This window comes from Bubalus kerabau, chromosome 19 (assembly GCF_029407905.1).
Source record: "Bubalus kerabau isolate K-KA32 ecotype Philippines breed swamp buffalo chromosome 19, PCC_UOA_SB_1v2, whole genome shotgun sequence".
Classification (NCBI taxonomy): domain Eukaryota; kingdom Metazoa; phylum Chordata; class Mammalia; order Artiodactyla; family Bovidae; genus Bubalus; species Bubalus kerabau.
This window is the reverse complement of record NC_073642.1, coordinates 45,506,637-45,531,725: the sequence shown is the minus strand read 5'-3', so window position 1 is coordinate 45,531,725 and position 25,089 is coordinate 45,506,637. Positions and strand designations below refer to the sequence as shown.

At 37.5% G+C, this 25,089-nt stretch overlaps 1 protein-coding gene and 1 non-coding gene across 3 annotated transcripts in view; both read left to right on the top strand.

The window, feature by feature from the left end:
* SNX6 (sorting nexin 6) overlaps nt 1–25,089 on the top strand; it is a 48,049-nt gene that overhangs the window by 6,394 nt on the left and 16,566 nt on the right. For both annotated transcript variants that reach the window (XM_055555418.1, XM_055555417.1), the window contains exons 3-9: nt 5,100–5,204; nt 5,440–5,550; nt 8,319–8,440; nt 10,365–10,488; nt 17,524–17,619; nt 19,816–19,921; nt 24,791–24,866. In XM_055555418.1, the coding sequence (XP_055411393.1) occupies nt 5,100–5,204; nt 5,440–5,550; nt 8,319–8,440; nt 10,365–10,488; nt 17,524–17,619; nt 19,816–19,921; nt 24,791–24,866 (740 nt within the window). The remainder of the gene's footprint in view (nt 1–5,099; nt 5,205–5,439; nt 5,551–8,318; nt 8,441–10,364; nt 10,489–17,523; nt 17,620–19,815; nt 19,922–24,790; nt 24,867–25,089) is intronic.
* On the top strand, nt 24,108–24,329 carry LOC129634650 (small nucleolar RNA U3). Its single transcript, XR_008705824.1, has one exon. It is a non-coding gene; the product is annotated as a small nucleolar RNA U3 (small nucleolar RNA).

Sequence of the window (25,089 nt, the reverse complement as noted above, 5' to 3'; positions counted from 1 at the left end):
TTGCGCCTTTCTTTCAGGGCTGCATTGAGCCAGAAGAATAGGGCCTGGGGGCTCACTGTAAGGACTAGGCTTTTCTCCAAGCGAGAACCCCTTAGGTTTTGAGCAGAGGAATGCGTTCTAGTTTAGTGATATCGTTCCAGTGGCCCTATATGGAATATAGATTGAAGAGGCAAGAGGACAGAAACAAGAGACTGGTTGGGAAGCTGTGGCAATAATCAATTACTTTGCTTCCTTCTTCCTCCTCCTTCCATCAGTCTATCTCTGTACATGTATTTACTTTTCTGACAAAAGATAAACAGTTTTTTAGGAATGTCATAAAGTAGGTACTTTAATGTGTGAACACATCAGTGTACTAAACTAGTAGTGAATGTCATCCTTACTAATTATACATGAATTAATCAGCAGTAGGGCAGTGTCTTTATATTTCTAAGGATAGTGTATTTATGTTGCTTAATCCATTTCCTCTGCCCGGGCTTTCTCTTGACCATGACACAAATGTTTAACCTAGTAAGTCTTTGACAAAAGAAAGTACAAAGTTTATTGACCCAGATAAGTATTAAACTGATGAATGTAGTCTAATTAGAATATCCTCAAACTGACCTGACTGGTTGCACAAAGTTAATTAAATGTTAATAAATCACAGTTGTTTGCTTCACTCCTCCCCTTAATAAAAGCTACCTAAAATTACTTATTTTTCTCTAAACCAAGAAGGTACTCTGCTTGCAAAATCTGTGTGTGTGTGTGTGTGTGTGTGTGTGTGTGGTCACTCAGTTGTGTCCGGCTCTTTGTGACCCCATGGAATATAGTCTGCCAGGCTCCTCCGTCCATGGGATTTTCCAGGCAAGGATATTGGAGTGGGTTGCCATTTCCTTCTCCAGGAAAATCAGTGCACATTGTATCTAATTAGCACTAAGTTTACAGAAGTTCCAGGGTTAGGACTCTGTGATTCCACTGCAGGGGGCGGGGTTCCATCCCTGGTTGAGGAACTAAGATCCTGCAAACCACACAACAGGGCCAAGAAAAGAAAGAGAAAAAAAAACCCCCACTAAATTTACAATACGATATTTTATTAAATCTAAGGTGCAGTTGATTGGAAGATATATTTTCTTACATGTACCACTAAGGAAAAAATACAGCCAACTAAACTATTAATTTGTCATCAATTACAGGGCATCCTTATTTCAGATGCATTAAAATGTGGAAAATGTGCATCTGGAATTGATGAAATAGGATATCAGATTATCTTTCTTTTTTGACTTAATTTTTTAAATTGAAGTGTAGTTGGTTTACAGTGTTGTGTCAACCCCTGCAACACAGCAAGCTGACTCAGTTATACATAGATAGTGGTCAAAATAGCTCAGTGTGTCCCACTCTTGGGGACCCCATGGGCTGTACAGTCCATGGAATTCTCCAGACCAGAATACTGGAGTAGGTAGCCTTTCCCCTTCTCCAGGGAATCTTCCCAATCCAGGGGTCAAACCCAGGTTTCCTGCATTGCAGGTGGATTCTTTACCAGCTGAGCCACAAGGGAAGCACAAGAATACTGGAGTGGGTAGCTATCCCTTCTCCAGCGGATCTTCCCGACCCAGGAATTGAACTGGGGTCTCTTGCATTGCAGGTGGATTCTTTACTAACTGAGCTATCAGGGAAGCCCATACACATACAGACATTCTTCTTCTTCTTTTTTTTTTTTTAATTCTTTTCCATTGTGGCTTAACCTAGGATATTGAATACAGTTCCCTGTGCTATACAGTGGGACCTTGTTGTTTATCCATCCAGATTATCTTTCAGCAAAAGTTTTGTTTTGATGTGGGAGATCATTTTATTGGCTGGCAAACCCTTATGTGTGTGAAACAAATCTTGTGGTCAGACAAAATAATCCTTCTCCATAGGCCCAGGAAATGGAAAAAAATTGAAGTCTGAAGTGTATATGGGAACTGACCATAGGAACATACACTATCAAAATGAATGCTTCTGCTGATATGTAGCTAAACTTCCTATGAGATATAAAGAGGAAGAATCAGAATCTTACCATCAGCGTTTTGCTGTGACCACATTTGTAATTCATGTACATTTTCCTAAGATCAGTTCTAGAACTAAGAATGAAAGAAGCAAATGGCAGGTTGAATTAATAGCTATTAAGGCTATTATGTGGGATGCTTTAGTAAAGCATACAAGAAGAGAATTTATAGAAAGGTTAGAAAGAAGTAGAGGAATAAAAGCAAAGGAGGAAACTTCTGGGACTAATGGGAATGTTCCATATCTTGATTATGGTGATGATTACAAGGGTATAATCTATGTATTTGTTAAAACTTTTCAAATTATATCCTTAAAATCTGCATTTCATTATATGTAAACTGTGCCTAAAAAAATATAGAGTACAAGACCAAAAGTGAGATATAGGAGTATAGGAATGTATAATATAGCTATACTTTTTGTATATAGGAATACTTTTATTGATTAGTTGCAATTTTAAAAAACCAAGTGTTTTACTGTCAGACTAAACAAAGCAAAAAAAAGGGAAATAGTGGATGTGGATGTGGTATAAAAGGATACTGAAATGGAAGACAGAGAAATATGTTAATAATTTGAAATAATCTTTAATTGGAAGAATAAATAACAGCTGTTCATATGTAGAACTCCTGAATGGTGTATTTCCAGATTAATAATGAAATGGTTAAAAAAATAAACTTGAAAGTTAAAATGTACTTAGAGACATGCAGTCTGGCAAAATGTTTTATATCATCATTAAAAAGGAAATATTAGCAACTGAGATAAAGTTTTGACAGAATGTAAAGACAGTCCAGAAGAATCTAGTGTTCCCTCATATGGTTTTTAAGGCTTATTCTGAAAATTGTTTTGATATGTCTGTGGTAGGACATGGAATTCTGTGTTTTTTAATAAGCATCCAAGTTGAATCTTACCAGTAGTGTCTGAGAAATGCTAGACCAGGCAGTGAAAACATAAATGAAGAACTGCCAAGATTGTTATTCCAAAATCCATAAGATAAATCTATTAGTTTCCTGGGGCTGCTGTAACAAGTTACCACAAACTTAATGGGTTAATACAACAGAATTTTATTCTCTCATGATTCTGCAGGCCAGAAGTCTGAAATCAGTATCACTGAGCTGAAATCAAGGTGTTGGCAGGGCCATACTCCCTGACGCTCTAGCGAAGAATTAGTTACTTGTCTTTCCAGCTTTCTCGTAACTGCCTGCACTCCTTGGCTTGTGGCTTTACCACTCTAATCTCTGCCTCCTTAGTTAAGTTGCTTTCTCTTCTTTTGTCTGTGTCAAATCTCCCTCTTATAAAGATACATGTAATTGTATTTAGGGCTCTCCTGGATAATCCAGGATAAACTCCTCCATCATTTTTTTTTTTTAACCATATAAGGTGACATCCACAGGGATTTGGACCTGGATGTCTTTGGGGGAGCTGTAATTCAGCCAACCACAATAAACATCTTAAGAGTGGCCTCAATATGAGTAAAAAGAAATAAGGAAACAGATTTCTTAAATTAGAATTAAGGTAAGGGGTTAGAGAAGAGGTAGGAAACAGTTTGAAGACCTGATAAGACTAAATAAAGGCAAGAAAACCAAAGAACAACGTACTCTCTAATGTTTCCAATATTGCAGAAGCAATGAAGTTATTGGAAAATGAAAAAGAAAACTTCTGTGTAATTCAGGACAGCCTTTAAATTTCTTTTATCAGACAGTGGCTACATGTAGCAGAGTACAATAGTGATTTTTTAAAACATTTTTATGTAAGTTTATAGTGTTAACTTAAAAGTATGATTGCTGATTGAAATTTAATTCAGTGTAAACTTATTAAAGTTACCAATAAAGTTTTTGTTAAAGACCATCATAGATAGTATCATGCATTTTAAATAATGATTCATTTCTTCTGTGACTGTTGTTAGATGGTAATGGTATTTATTTTTTAAAAATATGCCTCTTCAATATAGGACCAGTAGTGCTAAAGTGAAATAGTATTTTACTTTCATTACTAATAAACAACTCTATTTAATGAGAAACTTCACAAAATTCATCTTTGAATAAGTCACAAGATTTCTTAAAGGCTTTTTTCCAATTTTATAAAATTCATGCATATTGTGGAAAGTTGGGAGAATAAAAGAACATAGAGGAAAATCACTGCAATTTCCTATACATAATAATTTTATGTGTGCATTTTTAAAAAATATAATTGAGATCATAGAGTGAACAGTTTTGCTTCTAGCATTTTTTCCATTTGCACCGTAATTGAAATTTGAAACACTAACGATTAGGTAAGTTTCCAAAGGCAATCCTGCTTTTGCAGCTAGAGTATTTGAAGCAGGCTAGTTAGATTTTTAATATTTTGTATCTTTGCATCTGGCTTAGACTTGATTTTATCTTTTAGCGTATTTGCTTTTGTAAATCTCCAAATTACCTTAAGATGTTAGAATGTTAATCTGTTTAAAAGGGAAGAAAAATGAGTGATATTTAAGAAGGAGTAAAATTGTGATTAGAATTATAAGTGACGTCTTCTCGTAGATGAGTAAATAGAAGCACTAAATAGGGAATATACCCAATTCTTATAATGTACTAAAGCTATAGAGTAAAATTTAATACATATCACGGGAGTTAATTATTATTTGTTAGCATTTTTCTTAGCACTTTGCATATGTAGTACATTGAACTGTTATTATATATTCCTAAATTAAAATAAGCAATAAAATTTAAATGATTGGCCATTATTCTTTTTATTATTTTTCTTATTCTTAAAGGTAGATACATTTCTTAATTTTAGGACATTTGAACTTGTAAAGGAGCATCTTTTTGGGAAATAGTTTAGTAGTTTACTTTTTGGGTGAAACTATAGTAAATCATAGTTAGCACATTGACTCATACAAAGGATAGTTGAATGGTGTAGAAGGAAAATTGATTAAGATAACATACCCAAAGCACCTCCCCCAGAAGATAGATTAAATGAACTTGTGTACTTGTTAGATCTACGATTCGCTATTTTAGTTTTATTTTTGCACTGTCTTATTGTCTAGGAGAAGAATGAATTTGCATAAAAACCTATAGAATTTTCACTGAGGTATTATTTTTTTCTAGCTTAAAGCAATAAATGTAGATCTTCAGAGTGATGCTGCTCTGCAGGTGGACATTTCTGATGCTCTGAGTGAGAGAGACAAAGTAAAATTCACTGTTCACACAAAGGTAAATGGGATTTTTTTACTTGTGTTATTTTAATTATTGTGCTGTTATATATGTAATAGTACACTGACTAGAATTTTGGTTTTCAACATAATTAGAAATTGTATTTTAGTTTATAATTCACTGCTGCTTATTATCTTTCATTAAAGACTAAGTTTAGAAAATAAGGTATAAATGTTCATAGAAACTTTTATAGTCTAATCTTAATTTTTATTTGAGAAAATCTCTGTCTTTGCAGAGTTCATTGCCAAATTTTAAACAGAATGAGTTTTCTGTTGTTCGACAACATGAGGAATTTATCTGGCTTCATGATTCCTTCATTGAAAATGAAGACTATGCAGGTTACATTGTAAGTATTGAGGTTCCATTTTAATCCTATTTTCTAGGAACTTTTTGGATACTTCATTATGTGTGGAAATTTTATTCAACACTTCTAGTGAACTGATGTAATTTTTTAAAAAATTGGCAGCTATAAAACATAACTGACTGCCACCTTTTATCCCAGGTTGTCTTGTTTGGGAGAGTGGCAATATCGATATGTAATGCTCCCTCATTTAAACTTAAATTTTTACTGTTTGTTAGGATTGAAATGGGCTTGTCCTGGGGGGTAATAACTAAGGAGGTGTTACAGACCGTATTGGTCTTAAACCCTTAGGTAGACAGATGTTTAGAGTTGGAGGGCTCCTGAGAGGCTGTCTAATGTGAATATGCACCCGGTGTTGTGGCTCAGCTGTGGACCACACTCAGATTTCTGGAACTGTTTCATTTGATTTCCTTGAAATTGTCCTGACCTGATTCCATCTTTATCCTTGTGGCCCTTACTCTCAGTCATTTGCTTTTTTTTTTTGTTTCTACAACTCCAGTTTGGTGCACAAGTGGCAGTGCTTTTGTTGTTGTTAATTGCCAGTTTTTATAAAGAATACAACTGAGGAACAGCCCAGTAGAAAAGATGCATAGGATGAGATATTGGGGTGAGGGATTGGCGCAGAACTCTCATGCCCTTTTCAGGTTGTACCACCAGCATGTCAGTGTGTTTACCAGCCTGGAAGCTCTCCTGTTTCCACCCTTTTCCCCCTCATCTTCTTGTATGGTGTTATTTTCGTACTACTTTTTTCTCTCGTAGACTAAACACTCCTCAAAGATCAAGACCATGTCTTATTTATCTTTATCTGCTGGTCGTTCAGCATCACGCCTGGCACATAGTAGATGTCGTGCGTGGGCAGCAATGAATGTGTGCCAGTCTGCACTTGGTGCTTCCTTCCCTGTTGCTTTCCTTGGTATAATCCTTTTCTTCTGGTCATTGCTGTTTTAACTTCCCCCTACCTACCTTTCTTTCTGTTTATTTGCTGTCTTTGCTCTCCATCATTTCCCCTTCACAGTTCTTACTTGCAGGCTCTTCCTCTAAGATAGATTTTTTTCTTATGTCATTCCCTTGAGTGATACGTCTCTTTTAGACCTTGTGTTTTTATTTAAAGTAAGTGCTTACTTTCCCCCTCACTGTGAGAGAATAGGGGGAGGTTAGTCATTAGTCTGTGCCTTATTCTCTTGTAGTTAAGTCAGTGCTTTTTGCCTCTGGTACACTCCAGTCATACCATTTACATACTTTGGAAAAAATAGCATGCATATTTGCAACACATTTAATTAGTGTGTACTTAGAGCTTAATGTGCATATACATTTGAGAGCTCTAGGTTGTCACGTAGGAGTCTACAGACTAAAGTTTGGGTTCAGTTCAGTTCAGTCGCTCAGTCATGTCCGACTCTTTGCGACCCCATGAACCGTAGCACGCCAGGCCTCCCTGTCCATCACCAGCTCCCAGAGTTTACCCAAACTCATGTCCATTGAGTCAGTGGTGCCATCCAACCATTTCATCCTCTGTCATTCCCTTCTCCTCCCGTCTTCAATCTTTCCCAGCATCAGGGTCTTTTCAAATGAGTCAGCCCTTCGCATCAGGTGGCCAAAGTATTGGAGTTTCAGCTTCAACATCAGTCCTTCCAGTGAATATTCAGGACTGATCTCCTTTAGGATGGACTGGTTGGATCTCCTTGCAGTCCAAGGGACTCTCGAGTCTTCTCCAGCACCACAGTTCAAAAGCATCAATTCTTCAGCGCTCAGCTTTCATTATAGTCCAACTCTCACATCCATACATGACTCCTAGGAAAACCATAGCCTTGACTAGATGGACCTTTGTTGACAAAGTAATGTCTCTGCTTCTTAATATGCTGTCTAGGTTGGTCATAACTTTCCTTCCAAGGAGTAAGCGTCTTTTAATTTCATGGCTGCAATCACCATCTACAGTGATTTTGGAGCCCACAAAAATCAAGTCAGCCGCTGTTTCCACTGTTTCCCCATCTATTTGCCATGAAGTGATGGGACTGGATGCCATGATCTTAGTTTTCTGAATTGAGCTTTAAGCCAAGTTTATCACTCTCCTCTTTCACTTTCATCAAGAGGCTCTTTAGTTCTTCTTCACTTTCTGCCTTAAGGGTGGTATCATCTGCATATCTGAGGTTATTGATATTTCTCCTGGCAATCTTGATTCCAGCTTGTGCTTCCTCCAGCTCAGCGTTTCTCATGATGTACTCTGCATAGAAGTTAAATAAGTAGGGTGACAATATACAGCCTTGACGTACTCCTTTTCCTAAAGTTTGGGTCCTGTGATCTAATACCAGAATATAGTGCTGCGCTCTGTTTCTTCCTTGGTGTTCAGGACCTCAAGAAACTTAATTTCTAGACTTAATCAACTTCTCTAACCTTAATTAGGATATTCCTCATTCATTCAGCATGTTGTTAGCTCTCTCAGACAGCAGTCTTTTTTTTTTTTTTTTTTTTTTGAGAGGGAAATTAAGTTTGTTTGAGTGGGAGATGCTATTAGAACAGCGGGCCAGCTCAAGGGAGAACCGATGAGACAACAGTCTTTTATAGTGGCAATAGTGCAACTACTTAAAGAAATAAAAATCTTTAAAAACTAGTGGTATAGGGGACTTCCCTGGTGGTCCAGTGGTTAAGACTCTATGCTTTCACTGCAGGAGGCGTGGGATCTATCCCTTTTCGGGAACTAAGATCCTCCTGCTGCATGGCACAGTCAAAACAAAACTAGTGATTTTACTCTGTGACAGATCCCTCCAGCACCACCAAGACCTGATTTTGATGCCTCAAGGGAGAAACTACAGAAACTTGGAGAAGGAGAAGGGTCTATGACAAAGGAGGAATTCACGAAGATGAAACAGGAATTGGAAGCGTATGTGACTTTTGTTGTTATTTGTGCTTGTTTTTATGCCTTTTTTTGTTTGGTTGGCTTTTGTCTTTGTTTCTCTGCTCTCTGATATCCCATCCTTTCAATCATTTCACCACAGTGACCCTTTCTGGAAGATGCAGGTTTAAGCCATACAACCAGTGTTAACTATCATGATCAGAGCCTACAGGAAAATTATAGAATAATTGTCTGCATTGTAAAATTCTTTAAATTACTGTTTTAAATAAACTCTGAAGATTGAAAACAAAAGATCCACAAGTTCATAAATGATAGTAGAAAGGGAAATAATGACTTTTTAAAACACACATGTAGATCATTTTATTTTTATTTACAAGGCCTTAGTCATTACCCACCTGGTTCTCTTGTTTGGACAAGTGCATACTACCAAGATTTCTGTTTCTCATGTAAGTGTGCACTTAGCAACTCTGGATATTTTCTTCTTTCTTTTTCAAAAACTGTGTGTGTGTGTGCGTGTGTATATAATTTTCCCACTCTTTTGTCTGCCTGTGGCTTATGCCTGAAGGGAAAAGAATAGGAGCAAAGCAATGAGAGAATAGTTTTTTAGTGTTTTTTATTAAATGATGATTAGTTTCGTATATACTAGACATATATTAAATTCTTGAAAATATTCTATTTCATTTTTAGCATATTTGCTGAAAATACAGTTTTTCCCCTTCTCTTGAACATTTGAAATAATTTTGGATTGCTGCATATTGTTTTTCTGTATTTTGAGAGTTAAACAAGGAAATAGCTTTCCTTGCATTACCATCACCTCCATCACTTTTTCTGGTCATTTCTCCTGTTTGTGCATTTCCTTTTCTTCTCTTCCACTGAATTTCAGTTTTTAAGCATATATTCATGCTGCTACTAGACTCTTCTTCAGAATGCTAAACTCTTGACAAGAGAAATTAACAAAGTAGGTCTTCTTTGTTAAAGTGTAAGGTGACAGATATTTTAAGAATTCTGTCACTACTGAGTGCAAGCAGTAGCCTGATAGTGGACAGGTACGACTTCTATAGTTGATAAGCCTGACAGCTGGAAATGAGCAGCGCACATTAATATTGAGAGAATCTGTGGTTTTCCAGTGGCCCTGATCATGATTCTTTTGTGGTCTGGTTAGGGGTTGGATAACAGAGAACCTTGGGTTTATTCTACTGCTACCTCCATCCTCTGCATCCTTCTTTTTTGTCTTCACTGAATGACTACCCTCACAGAGATCAAACTTCTCCCAACATTGGTCCTGCTGGTTTGCTGGTATGTAAAACTTAACCTCCTTGCACGTAGTTGAAGCAAGAATATTGGGCCTTTTCCTTGAGTGTTTTTTTTTTTTCCCCCCAAACTGACATGTATTACTATAAGATCACTGTGATTCACTGATGATATTAAAATGTTTTAAACACAGTTCTTCAATGTAATGGAAAACACTAGTCTCTCCATGGTGTGTTTCTTTCTTGTGTGTTTGGGTCTTTAGATGAAAATAATTATTAAAGTTGAAAATATGTTTACTGAGGTTTGTTTTATTTATTTGTATGAAGGTGTATAAAAGCAGTAATTATCTAGAAATTGAATCATTAAAATTGTATGCTATAATTTGTAATATACTTTCTCTGAAGCTAAAAACAAAAAGCCCTATAGTTACCTTTAACATCAACTTGCATAGGAAGAAAGGTTCATAAAACTTAAAAATATTAGCATTTATATATAATAAATACTATTAACTAGCATGAAGTCTTTTCAGAGCTGGGTTTTATATATTTTGTTAACAGTTCAACTAAAACCTTTGTTTACATGGATTATATCTTCATGCCTCTAGTTTTGCATTTAGAATAATTCCTAGTATTTGGTTAAAAAACTGTTGCGGGTGTTTTTCTGCAGTGTTTTTACCTTTAATTTTGTGTATTGTTTCTAGTGAGTATTTGGCAATATTCAAGAAGACGGTTGCAATGCATGAAGTGTTTCTGTGTCGTGTGGCTGCACATCCCATTTTGAGGAAAGATTTAAATTTCCATGTCTTCCTGGAATATAATCAAGATGTGAGTATTGAATTGATCAAAGCAGTGATCAAGGTTTATTTTTAAAGAGTCATTGGAAGGAGAAGGGAGTTGTTAGAAAAGGCTTAAGGCCTTATAAATACATTTTATAAAATGTTCTGATTTTTCAAGGCAGTTTAATATGACATTTTTAATGATGATACAGTATTTCAGTAGAACTTAAGTAGATTAATTTTTTAAATGATGCTAAACTATGTTACTACATGAGATATTGATTTTGATCCTGAAATGTGAACTTCTTAAGAAATAGGGTTATTAAATTGGTTAGTGTTTCTTAAATTTGAGTTTGGAGGCTTCTGAAGCCTTACGGAGAATTCAGAGAAGTTCTTGAGCTAAAGAATTCCCAGTTACTTTTGGGTTGATCATTGACTCTTAATGTGTTTAACCTGCCTCCTTCAGTGCTGGTTGCTGCTAATTTTCCTCCCTCCCAGCCTCAAGAGATTTCTTCATTCGTGGTCCTGGAAAAAATCTTTTTAGTGGATGGGTGATACAGATCTTGGAGTCTCTATTTGGACGACAAGATTAACTCATGATTTTAGCAGAAGAGAGATATCTATTTCCTAACCTTTGTTCATTTCTTCCTATGGGAAGACCACACCCAGGACCTCATCTCACCCCTGAGTTCTTAAACCCTGACATTATGGACTCCAAGCATAGCCCTCTGTCCTCACAACTCCCTTTTCCCCTGTTCCCACTGCAGTTGTTCTTTGATTCACTGCTGCATCTAGACCCTTGACTTCTCCTGCACTTAGACCCTGTCAGTAGCTCTTTTCTTTCTTTCTTATCTTGCCTAGCGTGCCTGCTCTGTCACTTACAGCAGTGTTATGACTTTAGACAGATCTCTCATTTTCCATTAAAGCTAATTTCAATAATTCTTCTAGATCAAATAATGACCTTGTTCACTGGAAGTGGACACCAATCAGAAAGCAAACACCCAAACCTCCTGTATCCCCCCATAGTCTTCAACCACTTTGGCAGCCACACTCATTTAATAGTTTTCTTTTCTTTTTTCTTTTTTACTTCCTCCTTTCCAATCTGGATGCCTTTTTAAAATTTTGCTTGCCTGACTGCCCTGGCTGGAACCTCCAGTACAGTGTTAAATAAGAGCAGACATCTGTGTTCTGTCCCTGATCTTAGGGGAAAAGCACGCACTCCTTCACTATCAAGTGTGATGTTAAATGTGGGTTTTTACATAGACACCCTTTGCCAGCTTAGAGAAGTTCTATTCCTAGTTTGTTGAGTGTTTTTATCATGAAAAAGTACATCTGTTGAGATGATTCATGTTTTTTATTCTATTAATGAGGTGAAATACATCATGCTTTTCCATTTTGACTGAGATACCTTTCTAGCTATGCTGACTCCCATGTTCTTGTGGATCTATGGGAATCCATCTTGATGTGTTCACCTCTTAACTCGATGGCTGCTTCCCAGTCTGCTTCATGGGCTTTTCCCGCCATATATCCATTCATTTAAATCTGATTCTTCCAAGGTTCCTCATTGAGTTCTCTAAGAGTCTATAAGATTTCTAATTCTGTAAATTCTGTCTAATACCTGCTTCTGTGGCTCCAGCGATTCTAATATGTTATTAACTTAGAAATCTATGGGAATTCCTTGGCGGTCCAGTGGTTAGGACTCTGTGCTTCTACCGCTGGGAGCATGGGTTTGATCCCTGGTCACGGAACTAAGATCCCACAAGCCACATGGGACAGCCCCGCCTGGCGGCTCCCCCTGCCCCAACTGTATCACTCCTGAGGCCCAGCACTATTCATTAAATAGCCTCCTGAAAAACCTCCATTTAGATGTCCCCTTGGCCTTTTACCCTCAGCTGTACCCTTCTTTTTTAAATCCATGCCTCCTTTTGTACTCTTTGTCTTATCTCAAAGAAGGCATCACTAACTCCCATTCCCTTCCACCATGAAAATTACTGAGGACTCCTACTGTCTGTTCCTGTCAGGAGTCACCAGATTCTCTCTGTCTTTTTACTGTGCATACTTGGTTCCATCACTAGACCTGAAGACTAGTCCAGACTTTGCCTGGGTTATTGAAGCACACCCTGACTGGTCAGTCAACCTCCAGTCTTAACCTTTCTCAACCCCTCAGTCGTATTGAGTTCTTTGGGTGCTTTGCTGATGCCACATGAATAGCTTTAACACTATACTTCTCATACTGTGTGTAATTATGTTTGCTTCTCTCTGTCCTCCTCTGTACCATTAGCTACTTTAGGAGTAGGGGCCACCTCTTAATCATCTTAATATTTGTAACACCCAGCACAGTGTGTGGTTATAATATACATTCATTATGGTTTGTTAAATGAGTGAATTAGAGAAAGAAATGGCAACCCACTCCAGTGATCTTGCCTGGAGAATCCCAGAGACAGGGAAGCCTGGTGGGCTGCCGTCTGTGGGGTCGCACAGAGTCGGACACGACTGAAGTGACTTAGCAGCAGCAGCAGTGAAATAATTAATATAAAAAATAAGGTTAAAAAAAAGCTGGAGTACTTTGAGGGGCCTAAGAGCAGTGAATTCTAACTGGGAATTTGAAAGGGTTTCATGAAGAGATGCCTTTTATTTTGAATATTAAAGTCTGACAGAGTTTTTGGTGGGAGAGGAGATACCATTTCAGATACAGAGGAACCTAAGAGTTTAGAGCCTCTTTCGAGAACAGTGTGGAGCATAAGGCTCTTTAGGGGTAGGGGTGGCGTTGGAAAGGTAACCTGAACCAGATTTTTTCAAAGTGTTGAGTATCTTGCTAAGGGGGTTGGCGTTCAGTCTCTGAACATTATGAAACTCTATGAACTTATTTAAGTATAGAAGAGATGCTCAAAGTGTGATTTTGGAAGGAAAAAGAAGCTGTAGATTGTGTCAAGATTTTTATTGAAAGGTATGGAGTTTTCACAGTTGCATACCTTTACAGTCAGTCTCTCCCATCAGGAAGCTTCCATAAATCTCCTATCTTTATCCATCAGAGGGAAGACAGAATGAAAACCATAATCAAACTAATCAAACTGATCACATGGACCACAGCCTTGTCTAACTCAATGAAACTATGAGGCATGCTGTGTAGGGCCACCCAAGATGGACGGGTCATAGTGGAGAGTTCTGACAAAATGTGATCCACTGGAGAAGGGAATGGCAAACAACTTCAGTATTCTTGCCTTGAGAATGCGATGAACAGTATGATAAGGCAAAAAGATTTGACATTGAAAGATGAACTCCCCAGCTTGGTACATGCCCAATATGCTACTGGAGAAGAGTGGAGAAATAACCAGAAAGAATGAAGAGACAGAGCCAAAGTGAAAACAGTGCCCAGTTGTGGATGTGACTGGTGATGGAACTAAAGTCCAATGCTGTAAAGAACAATAAAAGAACAATATGGCATAGGAACCCGGAATGTTAGATCCGTGAATCAATTGGAAGTGGTGAAACAAGAGGTGGCAAGAGTGAACATTGACATTTTAGGAATCAGGGAACTAAAATGGACTGGAATGGGCGAATTTAATTCAGATGACTTCATTTAATTCAGATCTCTGTTCATTTCCAAGGCAAACCATTGAACATCACAGTAATCCCAAGTCTATGCCCCAATCACTAATGCTGAAAAAGCTGAAGTTAAACAGTTCTATGAAGACCTACAAGATCTTCTAGAACTAACACCCAACGTGTCCTTTTCATCATAGGGGACTGGAATGCAAAAGTAGGAAGTCAAGAGATACCTGGAGTAAGAGGCAAGTTTGGCTTTGGGGTACAAAATGAAGCAAGGCAAAGGCTAACAGAATTTTGCCAAGAGAACACACTGGTCATAGCAAGCACCCTCTTCCAAACAACACTAGAGATAACTCTACACATGGACATCACCAGATGGTCAATACTGAAATCAGATTGATAATATTCTTTGCAGCTGAAGATGGAGAAGCCCTATACAGTCCACAAAAATGAGACCAGGAGCTGACTGTGGCTCAGATCATGAACTCTTTATTGCCAAATTCAGACGTAAACTGAAGAAAGTAGGGAATACCACTAGACCATTCAGGTATGACCTAAATCAAATCCCTTAACAATTATACAGTGGAATGTTGCACAGGAGGCAATGATCAAGACCATCCCCAAGAAAAAGAAATGCAAAAAGGCAAAATGGTTGTCTGAGGAGGCCTTACAAATAGCTGAGAAAAGAAGAGATGCTAAAGGCAAAGGAGAAAAGGAAAGATGTACCCATTTGAATGCAGAGTTCCAAAGAATAGCAAGGAGAGATGAGAAAGCCTTCCTCAGTGATCAGTGCAAGGAAATAGAGGAAAACAATAGAATGGGACAGACTAGATATCTCTTCAAGAAAATTAGAGATACCAAGGGAACATTTCATGCAAGGATGGGTACAATAAAGGACAGAAATGCTGTGGACTGAACAGAAGCAGAAGATATTAAGAAGAGGTGGCAAGAATAAAGAGAAGAACTATACAAAAAAGATGTTCATGACCCAGATAACCACAATGGTATGATCACTCACCTAGAGCCAGACATCCTGGAGTCCAAAGTCAAGTGGGCCTTAAGAAGCATCACTATGAACAAAGCTAGTGGAGGTGATGGAATTCCAGTTAAGCTGTTTCAGATCCTAAAAGATGATACTGTGAAAGTGCTGTACTCAATATGCCAGCAAATTTGGAAAACTCAGCAGTGGCCACAGGACTAGAAAAGGTCAGTTCTCAGTCCAATCCCAAAGAAAGGCAATGCCAGAGAATGTTCAGACTACCGCACAACCGCACTCATCTAACACACTAGCAAAGTAATGCTCAAAATCCTCCAAGCCAGGCTTCAACAGTACATGAGCCGTGAACTTCCAGATGTTCAAGCTGGATTTAGAAAAGGCAGAGGAACCAGAAATCAAATTGCCAACATCTGTTGGATTATCAAAAAGCAAGAGAGTTCCAGAAAAGTATCTGCTTCTGCTTTATTGACTATGCCAAAGCCTTTGACTGTATGGATCACAACAAACTGGAAAATTCTGAAAGAGATGGGAATATCAGACCACCTGACCTGCCTCCTGAGAAATCTGTATGTAGGTCAAGAAGCAACAGTTAAAATCGAACATGGAACAATGTACTCGTTTCAACATGGGAAAGGAGTACGTCAAGGCTGTATATTGTCACCTTGTTTATTTAACTAATAATGCAGAAAGCAAAGAACTAACGAGCCTTGTGATGAAAGTGAAAGAGGAAAGTGAAAAAGCTGGCTTAAAACTCAACATTCAAAAAACGAAGATCATGGCATCCAGTCCCATCACTTCATGGCATATAGATGGGGAAACAATGGAAACAGTGAGAGACTATTTTCTTGGGCTCCAAAATCACTGCAGTTGATGACTGCAGCCATGAAATTAAAAGACGCTTACTCCTTGGAAGAAAAGCTATGATAAACCTAGACAGCACATTAAAAAGCAGAGACATTACTTTGCCAACAAAGGTCTGTCTAGTCAAAGCTATCTTTTTTCCAGTAGTCATGTATGGATATGAGAGTTGGACTATAAAGAAAGCTAAGCACTAAAGAATTGATGCTTTTGAACTGTGGTGTCGGAGAAGACTCTTGAGAGTCCCTTGGACTGCAGGGAGATCCAACCAGTCCATCCTGAAGTAAATCAGTGCTGAATATTCATTGGAACGACTGATGCTGAAGCTGAAACTCCAATACTTTGGCCACCTGATGCGAAGAACTGACTCATTTGGAAAGACCCTGATGCTGGGAAAGATCGAAGGCAGGAGGAGAAGGGAACGACAGAGGATGAGATGGTTGGATGGCATCACTGACTCATTGGATGTGAATTTGAACAAGCTCTGGGAGTTGGTGAGGGACAGGGAAGCTTAGCGTGCTGCAGTCCATGGAGTCGAAAAGATTTGTACATGACTGAGCTACTGAACTGACTGAACTGATGGGGTTTTAGGGAACAGATGAGAAGCTGAGAGACTGTATAGATGGGAAAACCATGAATAGGGAACCAAGAAGAGGGAAAACTTGGAGATCAGATTATAATAAATATTTTTAAAAATATTCAGTGTGTGGTTAGCAGAATATACATGTAAAGAATACGATGTAGGCAATTCGAAATAGAATCTACGATTCAGGAAAGAGCCTAGGCGTAGTGATTGAGATGTGCTAGTCACTTGCTTAATGGTGAGTATTGAAGCCATGGCAGCAGATAAGGAAGTTAGATGAGATGTTCCTTCATGGGGCACTGATGCAATAAGTGGTAAAGTCAGAGTTGACTGCTTCTCAGTTTTGCCTTTAGATATATACTATTCATGCCATTCAGAGTCATCGTTTGTGTCCTTTGTCTCATGAGTTGCTGACCCCAAAATAGGTCGGGAGATGAAATTTGGAGGAGTTCAGAGTGAAAAATTTGCAAAATATATTTTCAGAGTTTCTATAGAATCATATGATGGTATATTGTACTCCAGTAAAGTTTACATGTTCAGAGAAGCTCCTGAGTGAATTTTTAGTTGACTTTATATGATATAGTAGTGTTTGACAAAGTATGATGAAAGAGCTCCTTAGAGCAGAATTATCAACTACACTTACACAATTTGGAGGGGCTTCCCTGGTGGCTCAGCAGTAAAGACTGCCTGCAATGTAGGAGACTCGGGTTTGATCCCTGGATTGGGAAGATCCCCTGGAGAAGGGAACAGCAATCCAGTCCAGTATCCTTGCCTGGAAAATTCCATGGACAGAGGAGCCTAGCAGGCTACAGTCCATGAGGTTATAAAGTGTCAGACACGACTGAGCGGCTAACACTTTCACTTTTGAGCCATACTGTAGATCAGCTGAACCTGAATCTTTGGGGGTGAGGCCAGACTCCTTTAAGTTCCCAGAATTTGAAAATCACTGATCATACATAATGAAATTGCCACTTTATTAAGTTTAAAAACTGGAGTCCTTTTGAGATTGCTGTTTTGATGACAGAGAATAAAGGAGGTATTAACTTCTCATTTGTAATCTTAAAAGAAATACTAACTTAAATTTACCTTTCTTTCAGTTGAGTGTGCGAGGAAAAAATAAAAAAGAGAAACTGGAAGATTTCTTTAAAAACATGGTTAAATCAGCAGATGGAGTAATTGTTTCTGGAGTAAAGGTAAGACACTATTTGGTTAACAGAGGTACTGCTTTGAGAATTTACTTCTTTTACGAGGGAGATACTTTGAGATTTTCCGATGTGTAGGCCGTTATATTGGAATGGAAGAGAAGTTTGGATAGTAGACTTCTTAGGGCTGGGAAACTGGGCCCCTTGCCCTGAGTTCCCCTCTTCAGAGAGCTCCTTTCTCTAAGGGGTGATAGGTCTGCAACTCCAAGGGGATTTGCCAACCCAGAGCCCACACCCCTGTCCTCCAAACCAGAACATTCTCCTTATCTAGAACCCCACATTTTCTTGCCCAAATTCCAAGCCTGCCTTCAAGTCCTGCTTGGACTTCCTCCTAGAATTCATCTGCTGGTGAGTAGACCGTGCCTCTGGTGGTCTGTCCTCCACAGGTAGTCAAGGAGTAGAGGGCCAGCACAGGGAAGAAGAGCAGTGTGCAGGATGGAATGACTGTCCGGCCTTACCCTGTGACTCTGCCTTACAGAGGGGCTGCCTCGGTTTGTACACTTAGCCTTGGCTTTACAAATGTTAGGGGCCAACTTGGGTTTAGATTTGAAGTTAGAAGAGCTCAGTTGAAGTTTTGGTTTTGTCTCATAGTAGCTACATGACCTTGAGAAAAGTCACTTTTCTTTCTCTAAATCTCAGGTTTCCCATTTTGAAAACATGGTTAGTAATGTTACCTAGCTATAGGATTGTTAGAAACACTGAGTTAGATTTAGAAAGAATGAGATGCTAGGTATGCATATACTTATAATTACCTAGATAACACCTAGATTTTTCTTAATGATGGTCTGAAAATGGTACAAGAATTGATTTTTTTGAAAACTCTTACCATCAAAATATTGAGAAAAATGTTTATTGCAGAATGTATTTTCAAAGTTTATATAGAATCATATGATGGTATATTGTACTCCAATAATAATATTATTAAGCAAATAATAAAGCAATAAATAATGCTTTATCATCATTGCCTGTTTTTATAAATATATCTACACTAAAACTTTGGTGTAAAGTACTATTTGATTTATATTTGATTTTGTAGAGACAGGTCAGTTGATATGTTGACAGTGCATCTCCTTTGGCTACTTTTAATAAAGAGTTGACATGGGAATTCCCTGGCAGTCTAGTGGTTAGGACTCAGCGCTTTCACTGCCGAGGGCCTGGGTTCAATCCCTGGTTAGGAAACTAAGATCCTACAAACCATGCAGTGAGACCAAAAAAAGATTCAGGCTGTTTTTTTTTTTTTCTTCTTCTTCAGATTATTTCCATTTTGATGCTACTTATGTTGAACTTTTTGATTAACATTAAGTATAATTGATAATTTTATTAAAGTAATAGCTAACATTTTTTTGAACATTTGCAGTGATGTTTGGTAGCGCACATTTCATTAATCTTCACTACAACTCTGCAAGTTAGTTTTATCTCTATTTTTCCAATAGACCTCACCTGTACTAGTTAAGAAAACTAGTACACATGCATTAACAGATTTTAAGTCACATTTTGTCACACTAACTTTTGCTACTATGTTCTGTTAATACGGGTCTCAAGTTACATCATTTCAGCTGGTGCTTTTTCAGTAAACAGTTGCTATTTTAGAAGGGAGTTCATTGTTTTTAGTTTTAATGGATTTCTAGCTTTGTTCCAAAAAAGATTGAAAACAGTGTTTAATACGAACATTGCTCCCAGATAGCTAATTTGGCCAGGTTCCCCAAAGCAGTCAGAGAGGGCCAATGACTAAGGCTTGGCAGCATTCAGGAATGGTTCATAAAATGCATAACAGACCAAGAGAAGCAGATTTCTACTTGTCTGCTGGGCTTTTTTCCCTTTTTTTCCCTCAAAAGCAATTGATTGCTCCTGCTGGAGGAAATAAATGTGTTGGAGAAGCAGGATTGTAGTGGAAGAATACAAGCTGGAATAGGTTCAGGTACAGCATGGAAGCTTGGACCATATGGGACCATAAGCCTTCTGCTGTAGAACTGTGGAAGACCTCTTACTTGATAGAGAGATGTTTTTGAGGTTTGAACTTGTTTTTGAAGTTTGAACTTGTTGGTGAAATCAATATAATGTCTGATTATTAGAGGATAGCTATGCTGTTTAATGATGATCTTTTATGATTATAAGGGAAGCAAAGTGTTATATGTTAGATTACAGCAAATAAGTGAAAAAAGCTCATATTTTCTTTTGATCCCATAGGATGTAGATGATTTCTTTGAGCATGAACGAACATTCCTTTTAGAATATCATAACCGAGTTAAGGATGCATCTGCTAAATCTGATAGGATGACAAGATCCCACAAAAGTAAGGTTTTTCTCTGTGGCTCAAGTTTACATTGTTTAATGGAATAATTATCAAGTTACTATGTTATTTACAGTTTGTAAAAGTCTTGATATAGGGCAGTGATTTTCAAACTATGGTCTATGAAGCTTTGATCTCAAGGCCCTTTTTAGCAAGTCTGTGAGAACAAAACTAATTTCATAATAATACTAGGATGATTTTTTTGTCCTTTTCACCATGTTGACATTTACACCAATGATGCAAAAGCCGTGATGGATAAATGGCTGGTGTCTTAGGACAAATCAAAGCAGTGGCACCAAACTGTACTAATAATCTTTGTATTCTTTCCCACAGTGCATTCAGAATTTTAAAAATTCAATTAAGAATGTCCTTGAGGAAGCAATGAAACTTATTACTTATTGAAAGTCTCCTCCCTTGAGTATACTTTTTTAATATGCTGAATGATGGATCGGGAGGTATGCATAAAGCACTTCGCATATGGATGTATGATGGTTCTTTCTAGAAAAGCAACTGAGTTGCAACTGAACTGGCTGCTTTTTTTCAATACAATTTTTACTTGAAAGAACAACTGACAGACAAGCTGCTATTATGCAAACTTGTGTCTTGGTAGACATTTTATCAAAAATTAATTAAATGAGCCTTACACTTCATGGAAAACTACTGGCAGTATTTGTTGACAATGATAAAAATCAAGGTTTCCAGCAATTATTAGAATCTTGGAAAACTTGTATCAGTCACCATGAGTTTGCTTTTCAGTAATTAAAGACTTGTCTGAGGAGATTGATGGTGATATTACTGAGTGTGATACTTTTTATATACTGAAGTGCATCTGCATTTGGAAGATGTGTGTGATTCATTGAACCAGTATTTTCTAAATAATCAAAATCATGTTAAGTACACGATAGACTAATGGTTTTTTTTAACAGCTGTATTGAAGTGTAATTGATATCAATAAGCTGCAATGTTCAAAGTTTACAATTGGATAAGTTTTTTTTGTTTTTTTTTTTTAATTTTATTTTATTTTTAAACTTTACATAACTGTATTAGATTTGCCAAATATCAAAATGAATCCGCCACAGGTATACATGTGTTCCCCATCCTGAACCCTCCTCCCTCCTCCCTCCCCATTCCATCCCTCTGGGTCGTCCCAGTGCACCAGCCCCAAGCATCCAGTATCGTGCATCGAACCTGGACTGGCATCTCATTTCATACATGATATTTTACATGTTTCAATGCCATTCTCCCAAATCTTCCCACCCTCTCCCTCTCCCACAGAGTCCATAAGACTGTTCTATACATCAGTGTCTCTTTTGCTGTCTCGTACACAGGGTTATTGTTACCATCTTTCTAAATTCCATATATATGCGTTAATATACTGTATTGGTGTTTTTCTTTCTGGCTTACTTCACTCTGTATAATAGGCTCCAGTTTCATCCACCTCATTAGAACTGATTCAAATGTATTCTTTTTAATGGCTGAGTAATACTCCATTGTGTATATGTACCACCGCTTTCTTATCCATTCATCTGCTGATGGACATCTAGGTTGCTTCCATGTCCTGGCTATTATAAACAGTGCTGCGATGAACATTGGGGTACTCGTGTCTCTTTCCCTTCTGGTTTTCTCAGTGTGTATGCCCAGCAGTGGGATTGCTGGATCATAAGGCATGTCTATTTCCAGTTTTTTAAGGAATCTCCACACTGTTCTCCATAGTGGCTGTACTAGTTTGCATTCCCACCAACAGTGTAAGAGGGTTCCCTTTTCTCCACACCCTCTCCAGCATTTATTACTTGTAGACTTTTGGATTGCAGCCATTCTGACTGGTGTGAAATGGTACCTCATAGTGGTTTTGATTTGCGTTTCTCTGATAATGAGTGATGTTGAGCATCTTTTCATGTGTTTGTTAGCCATCTGTATGTCTTCTTTGGAGAAATGTCTATTTAGTTCTTTGGCCCATTTTTTGATTGGGTCATTTATTTTTCTGGAGTTGAGCTGTAGGAGTTGCTTGTATATTCTCGAGATTAGTTGTTTGTCAGTTGCTTCATTTGCTATTATCTTCTCCCATTCTGAAGGCTGTCTTTTCACCTTGCTAATAGTTTCCTTTGATGTGCAGAAGCTTTTAAGGTTAATTAGGTCCCATTTGTTTATTTTTGCTTTTATTTCCAATATTCTGGGAGGTGGGTCATAGAGGATCCTGCTGTGATGTATGTCAGAGAGTGTTTTGCCTATGTTCTCCTCTATACAATTGGATAAGTTTTGACACATGTATGACATCATTACTAGAGACAGTATAATGAACATGTCCATCACCACACACAGTCCTCTTGTAATCCTCCTTCATAACCTCTTCATAATCCCTCCATTCTGTCCCTGTCCCTGTCCCCAGGCCACTGCTGATAATGCTTTCTGTCTCTGTAGATTAATTTGCATTTTCTAGAGTTGTAAATAAATGGAATCGTACAGTATGTACTTTCTATGGTCTGGCTTTGAAATTCAACAAAATTATTTTGAGTTTCATCCATGTTGTTGTATGCTTCAGTAGTTCATTCTGTTTTATTGCTGAGTGGTATTCCATTGTATAGATATACCACAGTTGTCTATTCAGCTGTTGCTGGACAATTGGATTGTTGCTAGCTTTCACCCATTCAAAATAAAGCTGACATATGTAAGTCTTTGTATGAACATAGGCTTTCATTTCTCTTGGGTAGTACCTAGAAGTAGAATGACTGGGTCAAATGTAAGTGTATAATTAACTTTTTTTTAAAAATTGCCAAACATTTTTCCAAAATGATTGTATCATTCTGCATTCCTACCAGCTGTGCACGAGGATTCCAGCTGCTTCATATCCTTACCAACAAAGTCAGTCTTAAATTTTATCCATTCTGCTAGGCCAATATGGCTTTAATTTCAGTGATTGATGATATTGAACTTCTTTTCTTGTATAAGTCTTTCAACTTTATTCTTCTTTATCACAGTTGTTTTGGGCCCTCTAGGTTCTTTATTTTTTTGGATGGATTTTAAAATCAGCTCATCACTTTCTACAAAAATGCCTGCTGTGATTTTTTGATTGGAATTGTGTAAAATATAGATCAGTTTGGGGAGGATTAAGATCTCAAAAGTATTGGTTCTTCTAATACATGAATAGGGTATATGTCTATTTACTTCGGTCTTCTCTCAGCAATTTTTTGTAGCTTCCTTTGTAAAGCTCTTATATATCTTTAGTTAGATCTCTGTTTTTTGATGCAATTCTAAATGATGTGTTTTTTACATTTGCGTTTCTAGTTTTTTTGCCAGTATATAGAAATACATTGTATTTTCAGCATTGAGCTTATATCTTGCAGCCTTTCTAAATCAACTCACTTATTAGTTTATTAACTATTTTGTAGATTCCTTAGCATTTTCTACATAAAGGGTCATCTGTGAATAAAAACAGTTAACACTTCTTCCATTCCAGTTGGAATGATGTTTATTTCTTTTCCTTGCCCATTATACTATAGCTGTACCCTTTAGTTGTTTTACCATGTTGGTAAAAGTGGTGAGGGCAAGCGGTTTGACCTTGTTCCTTATCTTGTGGGAAAGCATCCATCTTAATTGTGATGTTAGGTATAGGTTTTTCCTAGATGCCTTTTAGCAGGTTTAAGTCAGGAATGAATGTTGGATTTTGTCAGATGCTCTTTTTGCAACAATTAAGATAACCATATGGTTTTAATTTTTTTAGTCTGTTAATATGGTTAATCATGTTGATTGATTTTCAGATACTAAACCAATCTTATATTCTTGGGATAAATATTACATATCATTGGAGTTTAATGTGATAGAGTACACAGACTTCACTGATAGAACTTTAGGTTCCCCAGTGTGACTAACCCTTAAAGAAACGACTGCTTGTTGAGTAGAGTATCCACAGTTATCTGAAAATATTAGTAAAGTACCTCCTGCTTTTCCAATGACATACCTGTTTGAAGCTAGATTTTTTTTCCCCCACATACTTGAGCAAAAATATTGTGTCACAGCACAGTGAATGCAGAAGCAGATAAGAGAATGGAGCTATTGACTGTTAATCCAGACACAAAAAGGAGATTTGCAAAATCTAAGTGTCACCATGGACACTGATTTTAAATATTTTTCATTTAAATATTATGTTAACATATAATGGTTTGAATACTGTTATTTTAAAATAGTAAATATTAAGACTGTACTTTCGAGGATCGTTCTGTTGTTTGTTACTCTAGAAGTTTCTCTGAACATGTAGAGCACCTGAAACCACGAGGAGGAGACATACTTCACACAGCAGTCTCTCCTCAGCGTGAAGCTGGCTCGTGGTGTTGCTTCTGCAGTTGCTATTTGCTGTTGATGATTGTTCTCTTCCTCCTTTGGGAGAGTAAGAGGGAGAGAATGCTGTCTGGGTGGTTTCCTTAAGAAAAAAAAAAGTAAATACTTAAAAAATTTTTTGTTTTACTTAAAAAAAAAACAACAACACTCTGTACAGTGCTACGGACCCCGAAGTCTCTCTGAATATTCTTTGCTCTTGTATGTCTCCCTGGTTCTTTTCCATGCCCTTCTCTTTATCTAGAATTCTTTCCTCCACTTTGCCTAGTAAAGATTTCCTCACCCTGCAAGCTCCAATGCCTGCTGTAGTGTCTGTAAACCCTTCCCTGACATCCTCAGGTGGAATATCTGTTTCTCCTGCTCCTTAAAGTAGTTTATATCTACTTCCAGTTCCATGTTCATCATAGTGTATTATAGTTTGTGTCGTTTCTTTCTCTAGACTTCAGTATCTCATATTACATACACATTTTTTGGCAGGTGCGTATTCAGTAACTTTTTTAATCCATGAATAAATATATTAAATCCTTAAAACTTTTTCCATAGGTGCTGCAGATGATTACAATAGAATTGGTTCTTCATTATATGCTTTAGGAACTCAGGATTCTACAGATATATGCAAGTAAGGATTCTGATTTAAAACATTAAATAAAACAAAATTTTTGTTGGCAGCTTGGGCACACACACTACTGCTGACCCAGCAGGCGTTTTGGAATATTTTTGTCAAAATACATTGACAGTATAGAGCTTCTTTATAAACTTAGGTTGGTGTTATTTTTCTCTTCCTTTTCTCTCTCACTTTTTTAAATCCGAGAAATAAAAGTCAACCTTAGTATATATAATTT